Source organism: Tachysurus fulvidraco, chromosome 8 (assembly GCF_022655615.1).
Source record: "Tachysurus fulvidraco isolate hzauxx_2018 chromosome 8, HZAU_PFXX_2.0, whole genome shotgun sequence".
NCBI lineage: Eukaryota > Metazoa > Chordata > Actinopteri > Siluriformes > Bagridae > Tachysurus > Tachysurus fulvidraco.
The window spans coordinates 7,582,172-7,607,922 of record NC_062525.1 but is presented as its reverse complement, the minus strand read 5'-3'; the positions used below and the strand labels follow the sequence as shown (position 1 = coordinate 7,607,922).

The window sequence follows — 25,751 nt, the reverse complement described above, 5'->3', positions numbered from 1 at the left end:
AGAAGGGGGAAAAAAAAAAATCAGAATAGCAGAAAGCGTTTTTTGTGTTTTGTTTTTTTTTTAAAAGAAAAGAAGAAAAAAAAGAATGAGCTAGTTGTATATTACATACACATTGTTTCACGGGAGAGAGCACGGCACTTTGTGGCATGTAGGAAGCAGCCCACATGAAGTGAAACTATGATCAGTGGGAAAAGAGCAGGAAACCTCTCCAGCCCCTACGCTGAAGACTCTCACAAACGCCCACGCACGCAGCGAGACAGACACACACTCACACAGGCATCGCCCACCACTGATGTGTTCACCCAGGACAGATGTTGGCTTTCATGTGGTAATGGGATTATTTATTGAGAGCCTTTTTCTCTGCCTGCTCTCTGACAGTTTTAAACAGAGGCAGAGATGTATATAGCATACTAAAGAGATCCCAAGCACACCTGAGACCTAATCATTCTGCAGTGTCTGTGTGTGTTCATGTGTACACACAAGGCATATAAAAGTCTGCCCTTCATCTGGCATGGATCAGGTAACAGTCTGCCAGGATTTGTGGCACGCAGTACCTGTGATGTCCAATCAATTCATGAAGTCACAGGATGTGTGGAGTCGGCTAGGAACAGCAGCACACTGGATTTGAAATGAAATACAGGCCTTTCGGGTTCATCCGGTTTTAAGGACGTGCTGATTTCATGTGTTTCAGAAGACAAACCTTTCAAGCACAAGTGGGAAAAAGGGGAGTATATAATTAATCCTGTTACTTTAACTTTAAATCCAGTGTACTGCATTGCAAATGCCCCAGTGTAAAGTAGTGTGTGTGTGTGTGTGTGTGTGTGTGTGTGTGTGAAGATGGAAATGATAGGATAGGAGTGAGAGGACGGAAGTGAAGGGACGGGAGATGGGAGTGAGGGGACCGGAGTAAGGGGACGGGAGATTGAAGTGAGGGGACGGGAGATAGAAGTGAGAAGACAGGAATGAGGTGATGGGAACGGGCGATAAGAGTGAGGGGATGGGAGCGAGCTGACGGGGCGGGAGCTGGGAGTGAGGCGACGGGAGATGGGAATGAGAGGACGGGGATGGGAGAGAGGGGACAGGAGTTGGAAGTGAAGGGAAAGAAACAGGAGGTGGAAGTGAGGGGAAAGGAGATGGGAGTGAGGGGATAGGAGACGGGAGTGAGAGGACGGTAGATGGGAGTGAGGGGATGGGATATGGAAGTGAGGGAACGAGAGTGAGAGGACAGTAGATGGGAGTGAGGGGATGGGAGATGGAAGTGAGGGGATGGTATATGTGAGTGAGGGGACGGGAGATAGAAGTGAGGGGACGGTAGATGGGAGTGAGAAGACGGTAGATGGGAGTGAGAAGACAGGAGTGAGGGGACGGTAGATGGGAGTAAGGGGACAGGAGATGGGAGTGAGAGGACAGGAGTGAGGGGACAGGAGTGAGGGGATGGGAGTAATAGGGACAGGAGTGAGGGGACAGGAGTGAGGGGATGGGAGTAATAGGGACAGGAGTGAGTGGACAGGAGTGAGGGGATGGGAGTAATAGGGACAGGAGTGAGTGGACAGGAGTGAGGGGATGGGAGTAATAGGGACAGGAGTGAGTGGACAGGAGTGAGGGGATGGGAGTAATAGGGACAGGAGTAAGGGGACGGGAGTGAGGGGATGGGAGTGAGGGGACAGGAGTGAGGGGACAGGAATGAGGGGGTGGGAGTGATAGGGAAAGGAGTGAGGGGAAAGGAGTGAGGGGATGGGAGTAATAGGGAAAGGAGTGAGGGGACAGGAGTGAGGGGATGGGAGTAATAGGGAAAGGAGTGAGGGGACAGGAGTGAGGGGACAGGAGTGAGGGGACAGGAGTGAGGGGACAGGAGTGAGGGGAGGTGTTACTAATAAAAATCAATGCTAATATGTTGTCCTGAGCCTGAGAGAAAGCTTTGTGCCACTCAGGAGCTCAGTGTGTCTTTATCTGGAGATATTTCCATCTCAACTCACAAGCCAATCAATCCAATCAATCCCAGACTATCCTCATTTCAGCTAAGTGCCTATCTAAACCAAACACACAGGGAGCCACTATCCGATCACCTGCACTCATCACTAAGGCTTTACACCAGATTTACACGTGAAGCTGAAGATCTCACTTAGCTTCCTGGATGTGTGTCAGATTAAACAAATTATTCTGAGACGGACGAGTGCAGTGCTTCCTGTTAAACATGTTTATACACACTGCAGTGGGGTCCTGGCTCTCTATACACGGTTCGACACGAAAGACCACCGCACGTCTCTACCTCTCTTTCTCCCCTTCCGTCAATCCACTTTGTTCTGTCTCTCGTTAGCGCACGTCTCACTTATCACCATCATCATCATCTTCATTATCTCTGCTCATCTATGCTTCAGCCTCGTTAGGAGGATGAAATGGCTGCATTTTGGAGTAGGCTCGCTGCAGGGGGCCGCTCCTGCTACACATTTCATTTCACTTCCACACAGCTGAGAATCAGAGACAGTGGGAGACCGGCAGAGACTAACAATGAGGCCTATTCAGATAAACAGAAAGAGACGAGCAAGACTGACAGGGATATCCACAGTAAAAAAAAAAAAAAAAAAAAAAAAAGCAGAGATATTTCAGAGTAATGAAAAAAGTGGTGGAGGCGCGTCCCCGGTACAGTGCGAGTGTGACGGTCTACCACACCTCCCTCACTCTGACAGATGGGGAATGGTTAAGCAAGGAGACATGATAACTCCCTAGCTGATCCGTTATGACCGTTTTTCCAGCTGATTTATTATGAAAAATTGCTGTTCAAACCCTGAGAAAAAGCCCAGCATGATATTTCAGCTGAAATAATGTTTCCCACCTCGTGCGCTCGTGTGTGTGTGTATGCTATAAGAGCACATACAGCTCCCTGGTGTGTTTCATTTCTATTCTGCAATGACTCAAAAAAAGACGACATTGCATACTGCCCCTGGCCATGTGACATGCTTTAACATTCAGCACTGAACCTCAGGCAGATCATGCAAAGTCTAACCAATGCGATGCGTGCATACACACACACACACACACACACACACACACACACACACACACACACACACACACACACACACACACACACACACACACACACACACACACACACACACACACACACACACACACACACACACACACACACACACACACACACACACGCACACAATCTATTAACCTTCCCTTGATCTTTCCCAGCATTCTGTTCCCAACCTACAACGCCTAATACATGCACCAAATAAGAGGCACACGATGTGTTTGGAAACATCTCTAATCAAGCACGATGCTCTAGTGTGATATAGTCTATACAGGACCATATCACACTCAACACGAAAAAATTCCATCTCAAAAGAAATGCAGAAACGTCACTGAGAGATTAGCTTTAATGCAGAGAAAGCGCAGGAACAAATGGTCAATTTCAAGTAACCAGTAAAACCTCTCTCAAGCGTCCAGTCTGTAATGTGTCAATCAGTGAAGGCCGAGAATGCTTAAGCACCCAGGCACCTTCCTTCCAGCATTAGGAAGTGATTAACTGACATGCTAATGCCTGAGAAAACGCTCCGCTGATGGCCAAAGCAATCACTCTGTCCAACACCCACATCCGCGCATATCCACAAACATAACTGGCCTCCCTACAGCATTCTGTAAATAATTTAAAATCTGCTTTCTTTCTCTGGCTTTAATATTGCACAAACATAAATGCAAACAAACATCAAAGCCATCCACTCATCCATCACTTCTTAAAACGATATTCACATTATTAGCCTGCACGGCATCTTGAAAGCCAGACTAATCAGAGTTAAAGAAGAGAACCAGCAGATTGAAATAGATAAACACAGCAAAGGCCAGAGCTAAAGCCGGATTAGTGATGGTGCTACGATGTCCAGCACTCAGCCTTTACTTTCATTTTTCAGAAGCAACGTTGCAGGATGACTTACTCAATGAAAATGAGGCTTAAGAAAGAAAAAGGTTTTAGTATAAGGGCTTTTCCACGACAGATGTGTGCAGTGGGGGGGCACGGTGGCTTAGTGGTCAGCACGTTCGCCTCACACCTCCAGGGTTGGGGGTTCGATTCCCGCCTCCGCCTTGTGTGTGTGGAGTTTGCATGTTCTCCCCGTGCCTCGGGGGTTTCCTCCGGGTACTCCGGTTTCCTCCCCCGGTCAAAAGACATGCATGGTAGGTTGATTGGCATCTCTGGAAAATTGCCTGTAGTGTGTGAATGTGTGGGTGAATGAGTGTGTGTACCCTGTGATGGGTTGGCACTCCGTCCAGGGTGTATCCTGCCTTGATGCCCGATGACGCCTGAGATAGGCACAGGCTCCCCGTGACCCGAGAAGTTCGGATAAGCGGTAGAAAATGAATGAATGAATGAATGAATGAATGAATGAATTTGATGATATTTACGCAGCAATACCTTTGACTGATTTTCCCTGTTTCAAAATGCCCTGCTTTTCTCCCATAGCCGGTGGTCTGTGGTTTATGTTAACTTATCCTTTTTTAACCAAAATGCAGATTTCACAGGTTAAACAGAAACCCAGGGTAACTAGAAGGACCTTTCATTCACATGGTCCAATTATTTTTGCTCAATCAAAAATCGGGTGGTCTGCTTCAAAATGTGCTGTGCTCTGTGCCATTTAACACATTTACATATTAATAGCAAGAAATGAAACCTGGAATTTTCATATTTCTCATATTTTTCATCTCAAACCGAGGGGGTGAGTGCGGGAGGTAGGAGGAGGCCGTCGCTCCGATGGATTCGGAGGGGACTGAATATACATACGGTAGGATCTTCTCAGGCTGCTTTATGTACTGATCATCATAAACTGGTAACCTTGAGTAAGTGTCTCATCCTACATCAGAGGAAACTCATCTGGTTTAGAGTCCACTCCACTGGCTATGATCCACCACTCAGATCTGATCTATAGTCAGTCTCTGTGAACTCTAGTGAGGAGAGAGACAGGATATATAAAAGAGCAATAAAATACAAGCTCTCCAACATTAATGATGAAGGCGATTCAATCTATGGTAGAAGCTGCCTATTGTTTCCATTTAAAGAATTGTAGCAAGCGATCTTTTTGGGTGAGCAATTTATAGGAGAGAGCAAGATGTGAATATGAAATAGGATAGGAAGCGGATGAGACAGCAGTGGGAAGTGTGTCAGAGGGGTTTTTTTTACTTTGAATGCTTAGCTCAGAAATGATCTGCTTTCTGAGCCAGTTCGCTTATCTGGCAGAAGGAGATAGATAAATTAAGAACGGAGGTGAAAGTAAAGGGGGTGGGTGGGTGAGATTTGCATGTAGTATGAATCTTTGACTCGACAGGCGATGGATTTGGCGTCACGTTGAGTGTGTTAGGAAAGAAAAAGGCAGGTGGATTTACTTACCACTATCAGGTAGATAAACGGAAATGTCTTTCTTGCGCCTAAAAGCGGGGATCTGAGCCGAGAAAGCGCCGCAAAGAGGAAAACAAAAGCACTTTAGGCACCAAAAAAAAAAAAACCAGGAACTGTATATTTGTAGTTTTTAACCAAACCAGAGATTAAAGTTAAAGCTGTAAGATTTTTGGAGTCTTTGGAGTGGAGCTAGCATTGCTGTGTACGGCTGAGCGGAAACATATCGTTTGAATTTACATGCGAGTGTTTGTCACAAACACAGTAATACTTTCAAAAAGTAAGATCTTAGACTTAAGTATGGTCTCAAGATGTTTCTGTAGTTAAGAACCCGGTCACTCAGTCTTGGGAATCTCGAACTCATGTCAGTCTTAAGAATTAGGTTTGCTTATATATAGTCTTTTTTTCGTGGAAGATTTTACATAAAACAAATATTAAGTGTGTTTAGTTTGTGTGTCTTCCACATCTGACAAGAAAACATAGCCTAGTAATTTGTGCAATGCGCTTGTAATCAATTAGTTAATGCAAAGGCCAGGACCAAATATATTTAATGTTATTTTTGGTCTCAATCATTCCTGCCTCCACCTTGTGTGTGTGGAGTTTGCATGTTCTCCCCGTGCCTCGGGGGTTTCCTCCGGGTACTCCGGTTTCCTCCCCCGGTCCAAAGACATGCATGGTAGGTTGATTGGTATCTCTGGAAAATTGTCCGTAGTGTGTGTGTGTGTTTGTGTGAGTGAATGAGTGTGTGTGTGCCCTGCGATGGGTTGGCACTCCGTCCAGGGTCTATCCTGCGTTGATGCCCGATGACGCCCGAGATAGGCACAGGCTCCCCGTGACCCGAGGTAGTTCGGATAAGTGGTAGAAAATGAATGAATGAAATGTTACTGCGACTGTTTTGCTGATGGCATCCTTATAACCCTGCATCCTTTCACAAGTAACTTTATCGCACCTGATATTAAGCTGTTTCACGAAATGGCTAATCAAACACCCAAAAAAAAAACAAAAAAAAAAACCTAACCACTTTTTCCATGTAGGACTTTCCTGGAAAACTACAAGCCCAAATGAAGTCTAGATAGATTAAAACAACTGCAGACTGTGCAGGAAATTAGTCCAAAAAGAGTGGGACCATCTAGAAATCATTCCCACCCACAGAGCTAAGCAAGATTAATCTAATGCCTCCACTTACCAGACCATATTCGATTCCATTTATGCGCCATAATAATTTCATAAATGATAACTAAATAAATAATTAAGTAAAGCCAGGCAGCATTTTCAGCTTGCTGCTGCTTGAAGGCTTGGTGTTCTTGCATTAATGGAAAAGGCAATAACCGCTGGCTTAACGATGACCACTCTAGGAAAGTACTTTCACTACTTGCACAAATATGTGCCACTTGTTCAGGAGTCGTGTTTTACATTCATGCCCCTGAAGTACCCGTGTTTTGCATATTTTAGTGTGTTCCCTGCTCTTCCACACCTGGCTACAGCTCATTAGCAGACACTGCATGACTTTAAAATGAATTTGTTGGAATGAGGATGAGAGTAAATAAAAAAAAAGGAAAAAAAAAAGAAAAAAGTTTAAAGCGATTCAAACAAAATGAATGCAAAATTTCATTTCATGTTAAAATTGATCTTGGTTCATCTTGCGTCAACATATTTTTGGTCCCTCGGACAGGCCAGAAGATGGTTTTGTGTACGTGTCTGGCTCCTGCCTGTCTGGGCTTTGAGCTACAAGCTGTTAATGATATCACTAGATGAGACTGATCTCATAAAGAAGAGGCCTGAAGACACAAAGGCCTTGTCTTTTCCTATTTCCCCACATCCATTTAACCCTCTATCCTTTCTTCCCAGCCTTCAGTGAATGAGTGAGTAAAAGTTAAAAGACAGAATCTTTCTCTAATGCACCAAAGAGTGTGAAGAACTTGTCTTCAAGAGAATAGTAACTGCTTCAACTTTTTGTGCAATCCCAGGCAGTACAATATCCCTTTTATTTCTCCCATTTATCATTTACATTCTTGGTCATAGCGGGGATATTTAACTGATATTTAATCCGAATGAGATTAACACAGGAAAAATAGGTCATGGCGAAAACGCTTTATCTCTGAGCAACTCGTCTCTCTCGTGTTTAGTTTCAGGAGGACATCTCATTATTCTCTAAATATGTGAGGGCTTCATTGGGGAGGAAGATTAAGGGACCCCATTAAGAATCGATGGCTAAGACTCAGGCTAAGACAACACTCCTTGCCTACATTAATATCAAGGAAAGCGATTGCAGATGAATGGAATAGAAAGGGGGGATGAGAGAAGAACTCAAGCGGAAAGGAAACTGAGCTGCTATCTGAGAGAATGTGTTCATTTTTTCAACTCCCCCCAGAATTTAAACCTGTTTTGTGTTTTTCTTTGGCAGGAACCATGGTGAGCAAAGAGGTTGGTAAATGCATGCTCACCAACTCTGAATCGGACTCTGAGGTGCCACCCTCTATGGCCCTGGAGGTAAAAGGACCGCCGGATGGGAGTCGGCAGGTGCGCAAGCGTAACAAAGCCTTGCAGGTACGCTTCAAGGACATCTGTGAGGCCCAGAGCGAGCAGGCGGCTGCTGCACGGGGAGCAAAACCTGTCGCGTACAAAGTGGCGTACCGCAAGTACATGACGGTTCCGGCTCGAAGATCCATACCCAATGTGACTAAAAGCACTGGAGTCCAGACCTCTCCGGACCTAAGGAAGCGCTACCAGACTTTCCCAATGGAGAGAAAAAAGGGTCAAAGCGTGAAACATGCAGCTACAGCAGAGAGCTATAAGGACCAGGATAATGGATTTGTTATTGATGTTAAGAGGGCGAAAGCGGCTGAGGGGGAAAGGGAAGAGAGGTCGTCTCACACCGTACAAAAGACCAAAGCTTTGATGCACACGAATGAGTGCATAGCCACCATAGAGCATCACTCACATGCTGCAGAGTGTACAGACAGGATACTGTTGCCCTGTCCCTCAGAGGACCAATCAAATTACCAGATCTGTACGGTGAAGAGCAAACATCGAAAGAGCTTCCAAAGGGATTCAGAGTCACTGGACCGCTCAGGAAAATATCAAATAATAAATTCTGAGGACAGAGATGGCAGTACACTGCCAAACTCTAGCTCCAAAGTGACAAGCCCCATAGCCTGGAACTCCTTAACACAGGTGGAGTGTCTGGAGAGTCCGACAGCACGCAGTAAACGCAAAAAGGTTTTGCAGCTAAATGGCCTGCAATCGCAGACACTGCCGAGGACTAGCTGTACCACACAAGTGCAGTGTCATGCTGGAATGATCTCTGCTCGGCCCATACAGGCAATGGAGGAAGCAGCAGTGCCATCGGTTGCTGCTGCCCCAACTACCGCTTTACCATCCAAATGTGAGCCTGGGACAAGAACAGGGAATCTACAGGTGGATCGAGAGGCATGCAAGCAGATAGTGCCTGTGAATCAGGATAAGGATGTAAAAGAACAGCTGCAAGCCATGGAGAACATGATCAGCTCCAGTCAGGAAACCATCAAAGTCCTGCTGGGAGTCATTCAGGAGCTGGAGAAAGGAGAGGCTCACAGAGAAGGGTAAGAGATAGATAAGTACATTCTACAGCAAAGTACTTTAGGGAAAATCATTTCACAGTTTTTACTTTTATTGGCCAATGTATTGCTGCAGAAATTTCATGTCATTCTTTCCAAGATGGGAGTAAGAACAGGGCCCACGTGTGATGATATTACTTGTGGCTCCGCAGGCTGTGGGTTCACAACCATCAAAACTGCAATCTCACAATCAGATTGGACCACATCAAATCTGTTTAGGTCCAAACTAAACCAAAGACAAAAAAGTTGCAAACTTTTCATCCAAAGGTTAGTCACACTGTTCCCGGTGATGCGCAGGGGAATTGCAGTGAGAGACTTACCTGACTGTGAGACTGAAAGAAAGAAAGGGAAAAAAAAAAAAAAAAAAATGGTGCTAATGCAGGAAATATATAAGCAAACTAATCTCCGTTAAAAGAATAAAAATGTCATCGCTACTCACCTTAGCAAATTGGGCTTTAAAATTGCGTTTAAAATACACCAGTGGCATATTAATCAGCCGCTTACTCGTGTTCATCCGAGTAATAAAAATGCAAAAATAAATAAATAAATAAATCGCTGTCTGTCTGTCTCCACAATCTTCATAAGTTGAAATCATGCTTATTTGCATGTATAATGGCCTAATCTCCTTATCGCTACAATCAGAAGATTGAGCAAGTGGTGGGTGAAAATGCCTGATTTGCCCTCAGTGACATAAGTAAAATATGCTACGGCATATTTAGCATGCAGGATGCCAACCGGGCATGACGTAGCAATTAAGTGATCACAGACAAGGAGTGCAGGATGGTAGGGTATTAAGAGAGAAATTAGCTCTTTTCAAGGGCTGCTTGCACTACTTTAGAGAAGAGAGGTGCTATTAAAAGATAGCATCTATCATTTGAGTGTGTGTGAGGTTATGTGAGTGTAAAGCCAGGTAGCAAGGGCCACCCACATAGACAGACACACAAGCATATGTTTTAAAGCTGCAGGGATTAGAGTGAACAATCGTACACTGGCCGACAACCGAGTGAGAGATTAAACACTTTTTCCTTTATGTGCCCAAAAGACAATCTGACCTCTAGAAATATAACAGGAAACAGGCAGAAATTAAAATTCTGCTAGCCTATAAACAAGAAGCAGGGACTTGTGTAGACATCAGTTCTTCCATCAAGTCTGTTAACTCTCATTAGCTCTGTTGTATAATGCTGCAGTGATCCAACGAGGGAAATGTAAATCTCTACTGAGCAGCTACATATGCAAAGCAACAAAAACATTTCTCCTGAGCGTTAACATTTCCGAGGTTTCTACAAAGTTCCTATCGAGCACTAATTAAAAATAGAACACGATTGCACTATAACTTCCGACGGTGAAATGTTTTCAAGATGTAAAAGCTATAAAAACAGAAAAAAGGGTTCTGAAGCGTATTCTTAGGGGATGTAAAGGTCATGCCCAAATGTCATAGCAGCCGCTTGGCTAACGCTACTGCTGACGGCACTTGAGCAATTACAAACAATGAATAAACAAGTAAAAGTCGTCAAAAGTTGCAAGTCATTTTGCGTGTAATCATCGTCCATGACAGTGCCTTTTGTGTAGATGCTGAAGAATAGAATGTTAAATTGTCAGTCATGCTGTTCATCAGTAATCACTTGAGCTGCAATGTGGTTCCATTTGTATAGTATTGATAATATACTCGGAGGTCAGTGCATGTATTCCGTCTTCTTGCTAGAACCGTGGGCAAATTTTATTTATTTGCAGGCGGGGCAGAAATAATCATTCTAGCACAGACATGGAGCATTGGTCTCATTCTATAGCTGGTAAAATGTCAGTAGTTGAGCAAGCAGGAGATGGCCTTGGGCTATGAGTCTCAATTACAAAAATGCTCAAAATTACACCTGCTACTTTACTCGTGCTCTTTTGTATGATGAGGCATTTGCTTTAATATGGTACTGAATGAAAGACGCAAAAAAAAAGTTCAAAACGCGTTCGATAGTGATCGATCGATGTTTACCGTTTGATTGATCACACCGTATGTCAATAAGGATCGTTTGTGTTAAAATGGATAAATCACTGATTGGAACTGTATTAAAGTCAAGTCCATTTCAGCAGATCTTTCCAGAAAGTGAACCGAGACAACCATGGCAACAATTCAGCAGAGCACCATTCACCTAAATGAAACAATGAGTACTAATACAAGCAGCTCTGTGACTGAGTGCCACCTTATTCACTGTAGTATCATTAAACTTATGAAGGGCTTGATAATTAGCTGAATCAGGATAATTGAATATGGGGAATGATATAGTACACAGTGCTATTCTCCCACAGAAGTGCAAATGAGATTCTCTGCTGGAAATACAGATGGATGAGCCTATAGGAGGTGTTCCTCTACGTGCCTACATGCTGAAGGATGAAGATAACGCACTCCAAAGACATCCCGTGCAAAGTCATGTCATTCTGTCAGTACAATTAGCACTGTCTTTCTCCTCCCTCCATGTGCCAGACTGGCACTGAGGCCCTCCCCTGGGCTCCTCTGGCAATGCTATACATCACTGTCTCCATTAGCTACTGCAAACCTGCCTCAGAAAAACCCCATGCATCAGCAATCGGCCACATCACTCACACTCCTTAGCCAACATGGCCGCCTCTTTCACTCTGAGCTTGAGTTTAAAACTCAACAGTGTTGGCAGGATGCAAAGTAGTAGTGCAGGTGGACTAAGCTGTTAATGGTGAAGTTGGCCCGCGTCTGACAGCCAGAAAAAACGAGCCGGATAGTATTACTGTCACTTAGTGAGCCTGATTTAGGGAGAGTGAGGGAGGAATGAACAGATAAAAGAGAAGAGCGTGGATGTCTTGTTAGTAAAATCAATTCTTCTATCATACCCTTACATACACAAGATCAGGCTCCTCACCTCATTTCATTGGTTTGAAGGTCAAAAGGTCACTATCTCTGCTAGGATAGCTTTTTAGCACATGCACAAACACACACATGCACGCGCACACACACACACACACACACGTCTGCAGGATTGGCACTAATCGCTCTTACCAAACCTAAGCAAATGAAATTTGTTAGTGTAAAATAAAGAGGTGAAAACATGTGAAGACAGAATGCTAGTCATATTACCATGAAGTTTAATTCTATAAAATTATGCAAGCACATTTTACTACCAATCAAATTAAGAGCAAGGAAATTAATTAAGACGAGGTACAATTTCCCCGTCTTTGTGCAATCACTTTGCCAACAAATTTAAGAGATTAGAGAAAGATCAGCCATTAATCTGTGATTAGTGGGGTTGATCAGTTCAGCTTTTGAGAAGTGGGGCGTTTGGTAGCCTTGTGGTTAAGATGTTGGGCTACCGATCGGAAGGTTGAGAGTTTAAACCCAGGTCCACCAAGTTGCCACTTTTGGGCCCCTTAGCAAGGCCCTTAACCCTCAATTGCTAAGTTGTATAAAAAAAAATAAAAGTGAAAATCTAAGTCACTCTGGATAAGGGCATCTGCCAAATGCTGGAAATGGTAATGTAAACATAAGTGCATGTACACTTGGAGTTCAATAATCTGTTAACCCAAAATGACTTTCAGAAAAAGAAAATGTTAAACCAAACCTTTGTGTATCGTTGGAGTGATACAGCTTTGGTACACAGGTTTACTCTAAAAGTCAATTATGGTCCATCTATGGACTAAACATCCTTTATTATTATTATTACACTATAAGACAATGGTACCACGCCAGTAACAGGGACATGTGAGATTTAGCATCTTGCAGTTTATTCTTCAGTATTCCTCAACACACTAATGAGCTGAGAATGCTCTCTGACCTGTAAATAAGCACCTACTTGTTTCCTCCTTACTAAATATAATCCGTCTCTTACAAGTAAAGGTAATTAGAAGCAGTTCAGCATCAGTAGAAAGGTCATCTAGTTTGGACTGACACTGGGGGTCTTGTTCCTCCGGTCATTTCCACTCACTGTCCTGGTCTTAGTCAATCTGAATAACAGTGTCTACTCAGTAGAATAAATGTCACCATAATAAGTAATGAATAACACACTTGGGGGCATGCTGTTACAGGACAATAATCAGGGTGCTGTGATGTGGCCTGGCACAGACAGAGTTAATCTTAGTATCCAGAAGATAATCGTTAAGACGATTTTAAATATCAGAATGATTGTTTGGATGTATTCCTCTTGCACCACAGAGATTTGCCGACACTATTGCAATTTTTATCCATTTCTAATTACATTTAAAGTGTGAAAGCTACAAACTGTGATTCCTTCACAAACCTCTCCTTTTTATTTTAAACACTACCTTGAGAATAAATATAAAAATGCATAAACAAACTAAAATCATCCTCTACAGACTTTCCTATGCTGTAACTCGCTGACACTGGAGACTCCTTCCATAAACGTTCAGTCACCTTACAGAAAATGTCACCATATCAACATTCATGCATTTTTTCTTTCTTTTATACATTTTTTAGTAACATTCAATTGTCCATGAAAAGCCTTAGACTTCATACAGCATTTGCCACAGTGGCCCCTGTGAATGAGCTGTTACTATAGAAACAATAATGTGTTAGAACGAATTCAGTGATAAAAAAAAGTCTCATATACAAACCATTTGAATTACAGCTGGCGTTACTGTCAGAGGTCCTATTAAGAAACATTAATCATCACCTTCTGACCAATCGGATTTGAGAGTTTAACAGTGCTGTGGTATAAATCTTAATACGAATATTCTGCTTGATGATCATCCTGAATGCATGACATCACACTTATGCACATTTATGTTGGGCTGCTATATAAATACTGATGTGTAGCTGCTCCATTAAGAGTGTATAAGCAAGGGTTAAAGCAGCAACTAGAAGTGTGTTTGGAGCTGATTAACTGTAGAAGCTTGAGTAAAATCAATGATCTATGTGCCTGAAAGAGATTTAGTTTAGGCGAACAAGAACAAAAAATTATTTACTGAAATCCATTATTTACTGCCTGCTTCATACTGGGAGAAGATCCAAAAGAGAGAGAGAGAGAGAGAGTGTGTGTGTGTGTGTGTGTGTGTGTGTGTGTGTGGGCGGGTGGGTTATAGGTGTGTCACTACAGTTTTTCTAACCTATCAGGACACACACACAGTCCTGCACAACCTCTGCAGGAAGTATTTGTACAGAATACTAACACGCAGTATCCGTGTGTGTGTGTGTGCGTGTGTGTGTGTGTGCACGCTTGTGTTAACCTTGCGTTTATAATGACGAAGGGCAAAGCAGATGTCGTGTAGATTTAGGAGGGAGGAGTGACTAATCCGGACTTCCTAATGACCCATCCTCTCTCTTTATCTCCTCCAGTCTCTCCTATCGGACCGGGCAGGACACGGCCAACTGCGACACATGCCGGAACAGCGCATGCATTATTTACAGGTTGGCTTCTCTCCCTCCTTTACCAGAGAAGTGCTGCAGTTTACACTTTTTTTATGTGTGAAAGAGACCTAAGAGTAAGTTCTAAGCAGTGAGATTGCTGTTTCTGAAATGAACCTGTAGAAGGTAATGATATCTGTAAGCTCATGGCTCCAAGCAGGACAATTTAGTCTTAGTGTGTTGTCTGTGAGGGAGGAAATAAGCTGCAGCATCAGCAGTTGAAATCTGGTCCTGGACTGTATGTTTATGCGTAGCAACTTAGAGTCGCACAAAATGCTCTTCACATCCTCTAAGATATGAAAAAAATTCCTTTCCTTTCACATTTTTCTGAATAACAAGAAAATGTTTAAAAATTATTATTATTATTATTATTATTATTATTATTACTATTATTATTATTATCTTCAACATCAATACTAGACCTGACAAAAAGCAACATTTATACATTTAAATTTTTACTTAAATTAAATTGAAGTCAAATTAAGTTAAATGTATTAAATTATATGTAACAAATATGATAAATATATGACAATGGTAAAGTCTTTATTTTTAGCTAATAGACTATTTATCTAGTAGTCGTTCAGTGTCTAATAATAATAATAATAATAATCTCCTTTATTTAACTAATCATTCTAAACTTTGCTAAGCGTCCTTAATAACCTAGTTTATCCTATTAACACATTTAGAATCATCTTCAATCAATATTTCCATATAGACTAATGGAAAAAAAAAGTTATTCTTCAATAAACATTACAAGTTTACAGTAAAAAATTAGTCCTCACTTCTATCTATAAGCAGCCTCTACAGCGGTCTGTGTCCCATTACCTCAATTAAACGTCTGATGTGACTGATCGGTGTCACCTACACTGGTGGTGAAATAATCACTCATTTATCTCACTTTGCTAAATCATTCAAATATTACAGCTTTGCTTACAGTAAACCATTTACAAACTCGGCTTATGTCCATATCACTAGGGCTACAAAGCCAACATCGTGATCAAATAAATAGATTTTTTTTTTTAAATTGTATTCTTTTTTCCTCCTTAAAAGATATTATTATAATTTCAATAATTAAGCCTCTAAAGAGAAAGAAATCTTCCTTCTAAATAATCAGCTTTAAGCAACCAGGGGTGCCAATAGTTCTTGAACTGACTGTATCCATCAGCTCCGATTTGCAGGGTTTCTAAAATCCAGTAAGCCTAATAACTTAATTTATTCTTTTTTTCTTCTTCTTCCTCTTTCGTCTAAACTATGGCAAGCAAAGAGAAAAGACATCTACAGAATGCAGTATGAAAACATCAATAAAACCCCATGAATAAAAAAAAAAAAAAAAGAGTTTTACAGGTTTTTCAGCAGAAAGCAGCAATTATTTTCTGCTTGTTGCCTTTTTTTAAATTCTGCAGAAACCACAAATATTTCCAGCATGCGACAATCGCTCCGAATGCTGTATGATTCTGCACAAACGACAAAACCCGGGTACATGTTTGTCATTTTATCCATGCAACAAAAACGCAAAATGGCTCTTTTTTTTTGCACATACACATGCTCTGATAAAGCCAGACACGGTCACAGAAAGGTGTTTGCCCCGTTGTGTTTGCAGGTGAGGTGTGAGAGGAATACCAAGTGCCTCTGTCTGATTGCTTTTGTCTGAAAATCCCGAAATCCTGATCAACACTGAATAAAATGCTGAATAAAACATTAAAGTCTCAATGAGCAATTGCAGAAATATCGCCTTAGAGCTGCTGCTGTTTACTCGGTGTACATGTTAATAGTTGTAATCTTGTGCCGTTTGTCAGTTCTTTTGTTTATTGTTAAACAATCTAGTGGGGGAAAAATATAAGGAAGTTAAGTCCAGCCATTCTTAAAGGTTTAGAGGAAACTATAGTGGAGGTTTAGAGTTTATGAGATTGGAGTGTTTGGTCTTCCCTGTTACTTTGCTTTGAGCTTCAGACTAACATAAATTCAACCATTACTTGTTGTTAATTCCAGGACAATGAGTTGCATGATCATGATCAGGATAAACTCTGCTTCTCACTGAACTAACTGAATTAATTAGGTTTCATTTTACTGGTTTTAATGCTTTTTGTATTAAAATAAAAGACTGAGGTTTCACTCAGAAGGTGTAAATTTCTTCTTTTTTTTATTATACATTTTTAAACTTTTCTAAACTAATAATCTTTATAAACTTGCGACACGCTGAGGTATTGTACCAGTTCAACTCAAACTTAAATGCTGAAAATATTGATGACATTTTTTCAGATATTTTATAAACCAAACTTCAGAAACTACAGGCACATTACTGCTATAGACAGAGGCATTGGGCCAATCACAGTTGAGTATGCAAATGACATGCAAATAAAGCTCTGGTGTGATAGCCAGGGGCCCAGTTACATTAATACTATTAATATATTGAGCTCTTTATGTATCTATAGACAATAATACTTTGGCTGTTTATGAACTAGTTTGTTTTTCTCTTAATAAATGAAAGAACGAAAGACAGAACAAAAGAACAAACGAACAAAAAAAAGAGAATGAACGAAAGAAAGAACGACAGAATAAAAGGAAGACAGAAAGACCGATGGAAAGAGAGAGACAGAAAGAAAGCACAGTATCCGGATGAAGACGACAAGATATTTTTAGCATTACTTGTTGTCGAGTTGTAAGGTGTAGATTACACCCATTTCATTCCAGGAACCAGTATTAAATAAATAAATAAATAAATAAACCAACATACATTTCTGCCACATGTTTTGGGCAACAAAACGCCAAAGAGATATGTGAGTGTTTTGGAAAAAATATATCAGTGCCATCCGTAATAAACAATTAACTAACGTTAAATATTTTATTTCACATTATTGAACTCAAAATATTTGCTTTATAGCCACATAAAGTGACCATAGTGTAGAGCATGTGACACTGAAGGCGGGAGGAGGGGCTTCCAGACGCCATCTCATTTAAAATTCAATTCAAAACTAAATTCCCAAATTTTGTCAACATAGCTAACAAAACAAACTTTGGGGTAAGCTAACTAAAGCAACATTGGATACATTTTTATTCTGTACATCACAACAATCTCAGCAATATAACTATCGAGTGGAAGAATGAGAGATGATGTTCAGAGAGAATAAAGAAATAACAGACAGGAGGAGAGCAAGAGAGAGAGAGAACTGCTAAAACCATTTCTACAACAAATCTAATCTATCCTGAATACAGCGGTGTGTGTATGCTCGTGTGTGTGTGTGTGTGTGTGTGTGTGTGTGTGTGTGTGTGTGTGTGTGTGTGTGTGTGTTGGTAACAGGATAAAACCATTTGCAGCGTTTGGAAGAGCTTCATAAAGGTGTGCAGCACAAATTCAGTCTGCAGCGCAGAATCAATGCAGGATGCGATGGAGTGGAGAGGCAGCGGTCTTTTTGAACAGCGCACACTGAATGCAGTGATCCTCTAAATAGGCGAGGACTGCTGAATTTCAGTGAGAAAGCCAGAATCAAATTTAGCTGCTCTGTTCGAAGAGAAAGTGGATTAAGCGCTATCTAATTATGTACAGCACCGTGACGGCACTCCGTGTAAGAGTGTGTGAGGCCCTGAGTATGTGTGTGTGTGCATGCAAGTTTAAAAAGAAATGCAAGGAAACTATATTATATGATTTATAACTGTCACTCAGAAAGTACAGAAATATGGAAGAAACAAAACTTTTATGTCCTCTTAGAAAGAAAAGAGAAATAGAGAGAAAGTGCCTGTGTGTGTGTGTGTGTGTGTGTGTGTGTGTGTGTGTGTGTGTGTGTGTGTGTGTGTGTGTGTGTGTGTTGCCTGTCAGAGCTGCAGCAGGATTAACTGTACATCCCATCACGTGTGTATGTGTAATTAAGATATTTAAAACAAAAACCACAAAAAAAAAAAAAAGACAAATCTACACACACACACACACACACACCTCTGTATTCCCCTCTCATTATCCATCTTCAGCTTCCTCATCTCATCTCTCCAGCCCACCAGGACTTAACTGTATGAATGTGGTGTGCATTATCTCATGACTGAAGAACAGAATATTAAAAGGCAGGAGATGTGTAAGAGGAGGAGGAAGAAGAGAATGATGAGAACAGCTCCATTCTTTTCATCTTCCCATTTCATTTCCCCTAATCTAGCAGTCCTCAGGGATGTAGCACAAAGGATGCCTACAGCCATGTTGGAGGAAGTCAGAGGTTTTTTTTTTTTTTTTTTTTTTTTAATTCATCCAGCCCTGAGCCATGGAGCATTTGTGGAAATGCTCTTCGTGTTGTGAATTATTAGGAGGAGACTGTATGCTAATGCGACGATGACGATGATGACGAAGCCGCCATAACTGCCACTTTAACCACAGTGCTGTAAAATGTTCAGCTCTATTGATCGGAAGGTGCTGCTTCATTTCTAATAACAGCAGCTCAAGGAGCAATGTGTAATATACGGAAACTTGTAGGTTGGACAACTTGTATAATCAAAGGCTATTATTAATGAAGGTGATTATTTAAACACAAACACACAGCAGTGGAGATGGTAAATTTGCTGTAATGAGATAATTAGAGTTTGTTTGGGGGGTCTCCGGTGTCGGCGCTTTTGTACAGTCAGTATGTTTTTCTAAATGAAATGATTCAAGTCTTTTCTTTAGGAAATAACTTGACTCAAAAGTGATAAGTGGTTTAGGATGTGCAGTTTAAGAGAGATAACCAGATTCAGGGTGGTAAGACGTCCATCAGGAATGGATCATTTCCCTAAAACACTTGGCCACATACAGGCGCATATTGAGGCAATTAAATCCTTTTTAATTTTTCAAACTATATCGATACCAGATAAATTTTTTTTTGCTTAAGTTGTGAATAGAGATCTGTGATCTTTGAACGCATGAGGTGACGTTAAAATGACTTCCAAACATCCAAAATGACTTACAAATGAGACGCGATACAACTACACGGTTAAGGGGTTAAGGGACCTGCTCAAAGGCTCAACAGTGGCAGCTTGGAGATGTGAATGTGTTAATCACTGAGCTGCCACACTGCCATGTGCTCAGCAGCTAATTTAGCAACACCGAGACTAAAAACAGTAGAAGTCATGGCAGTTATATAGAAATTTTTTGAAGGATAAATTTCCACTGCTACGATGCTCGCCTAAACGCCATCTCTGCATGCAACTGCCAAACCCGTGGAGCGGCGATAAACAAAACATAACAAAAAGTTTTTGTGAGATGTTGAATTGTGTATCCTTAATGTCTTATCAGAATTATGGCAAATACATATCACTGAGTGTTGTCCACATTCATCTGGCTCGATCGACACCAAACCCGTCTCCTGTGCCTTATAAAGCATTGTTTCTTTTAGCAGGTAATAATCACAGACTTAACCCGGCTTCACACTGAGCATGATGCTATCGGATCAGATCAGTTCGTTACTGGCGGATGATGATTGATGTGAAGTTTGTAGCTTGCTGTATCACCCAACTGAACTCCTAACTACTAGGCTTGAGACTAAATAGTCAGTATGTAAACATGGGGCTGTGTTTCTGAGAGATACGAGAGAGAGAAGACTCTGATTAAAAGCTCATTACTGCACAGAACCACACACACACACACACACACACACACACACACACACACACACACACACACACACACACACACACACACACACTTCCATTCCATTAGACCGGTGTTAGAGGGAAGGAGACTACCAGTGTTACATCACTGTGGAAACCTGGCAAAGTGAAAAACTGTGTGTGTGTGTGTGTGTGTGTGTGTGTGTGTGTGTGTGTGTGTCAGAGAGAGAAAGACAGATAACCCTGCTTTTCACAGAGCCACCTGGTTACCATGGATACCAGAATGAAGCTGATAGATATAAGGATGCTTTTTTTATTGTGTTTGACACACACACAACGAGAGAGAGAGAGAGAGAGAGAGAGAGAGAGAGAGAGAGAGAGAGAGAGAGAGAGAGAGAGAGAGAGAGAGAAAGAACAGACATTTCCTAAAACACTTCAATCTACGTGCAAAAAGAAAGGCAGGATGAAGAAAACGTGGCTAATTTGAGTCTCCTTTCAAATCGCTCAAGACGCAACACAAACAAGGAGACAAATGTCAGAGACGGGGAAAGACGTCTGCTCTGATTAAAGATTCCTGGGCGATGAGGAGCTAAGAGGAGTTTCATCAGAAGATTTTCTCTCCGTTTGCATTCATTTGGCTTCTAAGAAAGTTCTATTTGCAGGATTAACTTAACACAGAAAAGACTATAATGCACTCTTGGTTTTCACCTGGACCAGCTTCAATAAAAGAATAGTATAATTATTTCAGAGATATTGTATTGTTCTTCTAGAGAGATCATTGGCTGTCATCCATAAAGTACACAGCTCAACTCTAGGGATAAAGATGATCTCAAAGGGTCTTAACAATGGCACTAATAAAAGTATCTATCTCATATATATATATCTATCTCATATATATATATATATATATATATATTTTTTTTTTTGAGGCTTTGGCAATTGTATACAGTTTAAAATGATGTTTGTTATGTATACAAGAACACACAGATACTACTAGACATGACTAGTAGACTAGCTTGTGTTAAAACTAAAAAGATGGAAAAAATAAAATAATTCTAGATTTTCTCTGCGTCAGCAAGAAAAATATTGTTTGTTTGAAAGCATTAGCAATCTTTTAAACAATACTCGAGCATTATACGACATCATCTACCATCTCGTACATCTGGACTGAATGTGAGATTGATATGGAAAAATAGAAAAATTCACGGATGTTCAAGTGAATTAAATCAGAATGTCCGAATTCGCTTCTAAAGGAAGTCTATGGGCATCATGTCATGAACGCTTTTGTAAATAAAGTTGGATCCTTGTTATTCTGTAGGATTTGACCCACAGAGTTACATGATTGGTGGAAACTTTCATGGGGATCCTGTGATATCTGCAACCCACACACACACACACACACACACACACGCACACACGCACACGCACACACGCATACACGCGCAGAGCCGCACGCACGCACAGACGCACACAAGGTGCTCGCACACGACCATGCTCTAGTGGTTAAAAAGAAAAGGATTTTATCAGCTATCAGACAAACTTCACAAAATCAGCCATTTTAGCCATCTTTGGAGCTCTAATTTTTCAGTCCATCATTTTCACTGGCTCAGGCACAAATAAACTTAATGGAAGAATTTATCAAATTTACATTTATTTATTTATTTTTATATGGTGAACATGTTGTACCTTCTGCTTTACAATATCAAACCTCTGCTCATTGCAATTTCTAATTCAATCAGACATTTCATTCACACACACACACACACACACACACACACACACACAAAAAAACAAAAAAACAAACAAAAAAACAAATAGGAGAATCGAGTCAAATTAAAATCATAAAGCCGGTCTCATGAATCGAATTTGCCTAACAGTCCGTTTCTACCCGATGACACATGCCCACGACGAAACCTTCAGAAAAAGTCTAAATAACTAAAATACAGGGATTTAATTTCCTGCTTACTTCGCTTCTACCGTGTCTCTCTTTGTAAGACTTCTAAGTGAAATCGGTTGCAGTCCAGAATTATTGTACTTCATCAAATGCCTTTAGACATTAAAAGTGTTGAAGAAGGTTTGATGTCCGAATACAAAATCCTTGTGAAATTCACATGTACACTACACATGAGACCGAGATTGGACTAAAAACACTAAAGTCTTCCTTTAATCGATGAATCGACTGACAAAAAGGTTCTAATGTCAACATTTACATTACTGTGTGTGTGTGTCTTTACTTACCATGAAATGAAACTCAGTATCTGACTCAGCTTTAGGGCTGTATTAAGGATCAAAGTGGACCACCGTGTCAGGACATGACACCTCGAGCTCACATTTCAAAACATTTTGCGTGACTTTAAATAGATAGCGTACTAGCATGAGCCTAAAGATTTTACACTGACCCCACATCAGTCATGCGCAATGTGACAGGAATGCTGATCTCAACTCCTGCAAATTTTGATCTGAATTCAGTCATGCAAATTTTTACTCATTTGCGAGCGTGAGATCAAAGCGATTAAATCAAAAGTACGCATGAAAAGACACGAGAACTGTATAATTCATTAGTTATCATCTAATTATATTTCCTCATTTAAGAGGACGCACTTGTCACAAATTATTTTCGATACAAGTCGTGTGAAGAGGATTAATGAGCCGCGCTCTCGTTCGTTTTTAAATCGATTTAGATAAAAGTATCTGGGGGAAAAAAAAATGAATAAGATTTGATAGATTTGATTTTATTTACTGTTCAGGTGTCGTCCTGTATCGGATACGTGTCCTATACGTGGTCAAGCAACATGAATGAGAAAATATGGCTTTTGTTTCCACCTCTGATCTGAGGAAAGAATCTGAGTTGTTCATTGTAAATGTAGTTTTTACATGAGGTAAATGAGCTTTTACATTCACTAGCACTACGTGGGGCGTTCATACTGCATTCATACGTTGTGCCTAACAAAGGACTATTCATTTAGATCCAACGGTGTTTCATAAGCACTATTATTATTATTAGTAGTAGTAGTAGTAGTAGAAGTAGTAACTAGATTTGACAAAGTATTCGCAAAGGCTGGAGCTTTTTGGAGGCGAGTGGACACAAGGGTCAGTGTTACTTTTGGAAAGCAAATAGACAGAAAGCTAGGGTGCCAAAACATTTGGAGGTAAGTGGAGACGAGCATGTGATGTCATCCGAATACTCTTGAGGAAGTTCTCCTCATTGTGCTGAGTGTTTTGATATGTCAAGTCCATTTAATTTTCACGTGACATCATGTGACGTCACGTGACGTCATCAGAATATCCATGAGGAAGTTCCCCTCATTGATCTGAGTGTTTTGATATGTCACATGTCCATGTTGTAAAAAGTGTTTTGATTTAGCATATTATAGGGCTGCGGGACAACCGGAAGGCCAGTCGGTACACCAATTTAAAACCTTGCTCAGAGTATCACCCTAAAGGAGCTGGTCAAGTTTGGTGTAGATAGTTCGAAAGCTTGTCGAGTTATAAATCTCCAAAGTTTATCATGGGAGTCTATGGGGAAAAAGGCCATTTTGAGACCCGGTACCAGAAGTACCGGTACTCAGATCGCTTAGAAAAGTAAGAACAATAAAGGTCAGACCAGGGTCTACAACATATCCGAATTTGGTGCATGTGGCTCGAAAGCCCTAGGAGCCTAGGAAATTTTTGTCTAAGCTTAAATAGGAAAACAGAATGTTGGCTTCTACAAAGCCAACATAATTATTATTAGTATAATTTGGGCTGAATACGATTAATAAGAAACAGAAGACTCCTGAGGGTTAATTCATGGAAGCCGTTGTATTTACAAAAATAAAATAACGGAAATTAATTTTTATTGAGGTGACTCAGACCAGAGTCATCTAATCCAATCATCAGAGCAAATCCACAATTTGAAACTATTAACCCGAGGTCATGTATGAAGTATGGTATCCCAAAATATATGAAACAGTTAGCTAATTTGTGTCCTTGCAGTAAATAAAGCCATGAGCGCATGCAGAGAGAACAATAATGTGATCGTGTGAGGAGAGGAATGTCATCCTCATCTGCTTTATCCTTCTATGTGACAGCAAGCTGTCCTATGCTGCTGAGAGGGAATTAGAGAGGATGCGTGTGAATATCAAAAAGCTTCCTCTGTGCAATTAGCAGCTGAGAAACAGCTAAATGTATGAGACTCGTATCTTCTGACAGCAGTGGTGGGTGTGAAGCAGGGAAGAGTGTCTCAGACAGACACGAACGCGAGCCGTGATGCTCTGCTGTGAGATGGTAAGAAATTATCGGCACGTTCTGACGTCTGCGACGCTCTATGCTTAACCGTTATGGCTCGTGTCGAGTCTGGAAACGAATGTGAGGATGCGGTTCCCTTCTGAGTCAGGTTCGTCTCAAGGAGTCAGAGTCTGATTCCTCATAATCATCAGAGATTTACCTTCTCACCATCATCACAGCCTTGCTCATTGGGGATAGGATAGATGATATATAGTAAGATTTTTTTATGTTTCTGTACTAGAAAATAATCTGCTTTAAGACCATGTGGATTGTTAAGTGTGCTATATAAATGAATCGAATCGAAAGTGAAAACGATTCGAGACAGATTAAGGAAACGGGGCATGTGTCAAAGATCAGCGCTTTCTTAGCCTTTGTACCGTAAACTTCATTAACACGTCTTTTATTTGCTCTACTCAAACATGCCAGGTTCAGCTCCGCAAACCTTTCCTGAAATAATGTGAATGGGGAATGTCAGAGAAGGGAAAATATGGAAAGATTTTTATTATAATTTTTTTTTTTGTTTGTCGTCGTCTTCGAGAATTCTTCCGAGACAAAACTGCTCTGTCGTTAACCTTCTAGAAAAGCACTGCAGCTTTTCCCCATCCAATCGATATCATGCGTGATATTCACGGGAGCAAAAAAAATTATGAGTCAGCTCGCACGTGTCACAGAGATAGTTCCCAGAAAGCAGAATGATTCACTCACATGCATATCTTATGTGCATCTGTAAGCTGAACATAGATGCGTTAGAAACAGTACAGCCTTGTCCATCTCCATCAAGCTTTAGATGAAATGTAATGTCCAGCAAAAGTTCATGTACAGGGATCCGAAATATTCTCTCTTTTTTCCCCCTCGGAAACTTACTGCTGTTGTCAGGATTGCCGTCATGACCCTGCTCGTAGATTCAACATTAAGAAGAACTCAAAACAGATCCTCGGGCAGGTTTAAAGGCTACATTGCATAAATACGGCGGTACTGGGAATGAGTTGTTGTTTGTGCCTAAAAACTATTAGACAACATTAGATTAGCTTACTCTAGTGTATGAAGGTCAGTGCAGTCTTAATGACCATAAAATACCATCTGAGTGTAATGAGGCCCAGCTAGCTTTAGTAGAATCAGGTGAATTTGTAATATGTAGCTAATTTAAAGATTTCTAAGTCTTGCTAGCCATTTTGGATTTTTTCCCCATCCGACATCATCGCCTCAAAACGGTGAGCATGGAGTGCATAAAGTGTCCAACATTCCTCACTTATTTTGGTTGAATAAGTACATCATCATTGGGTATGGTCAAACATACAATTTCTATGCACTTCTGAATGCAATTTTACATCAAAGTTCACATTCAGCCTGATTTTCACTTTCTTGTGAACCAGAGACCGTATCCCTCTGTAGAGTAAGTACGAGTCGTTAGTCTGTATCGTCAGAAAGTGAAGATTTCCCCTTGGCTTATAAGTGACACACTCACTCGCGCCTGAACTGTAATCTCATCTAAGCTACAACGTTTAGCCAATGCTGGAGGCCTTAAAAAGAATAAGGCACCCGCTGTCAAATGATC

The 25,751-nt window shown here is 41.0% G+C and overlaps 2 protein-coding genes across 5 annotated transcripts in view; one reads left to right on the top strand and one right to left on the bottom strand.

The window, feature by feature from the left end:
* The window catches only part of dock1 (dedicator of cytokinesis 1), a 261,452-nt gene that overhangs the window by 100,447 nt on the left and 135,254 nt on the right, over positions 1 to 25,751 (bottom strand). The window lies entirely within an intron of this gene.
* insyn2a (inhibitory synaptic factor 2A) overlaps positions 1 to 25,751 on the top strand; it is a 40,296-nt gene that overhangs the window by 1,597 nt on the left and 12,948 nt on the right. The window contains exons 1-3 of one of the 3 annotated variants that reach the window (XM_047817043.1): positions 4,308 to 4,787; positions 7,800 to 8,976; positions 14,300 to 14,371. In XM_047817043.1, coding sequence (XP_047672999.1) covers positions 4,757 to 4,787; positions 7,800 to 8,976; positions 14,300 to 14,371 — 1,280 coding nt within the window. In that variant the 5' untranslated portion in view covers positions 4,308 to 4,756. Of the gene's footprint in view, positions 1 to 4,307; positions 4,788 to 6,241; positions 8,977 to 14,299; positions 14,372 to 25,751 lie in introns of those variants that run through there. The other 2 variants (XM_027132793.2, XM_047817042.1) reach the window with 2 other exon arrangements.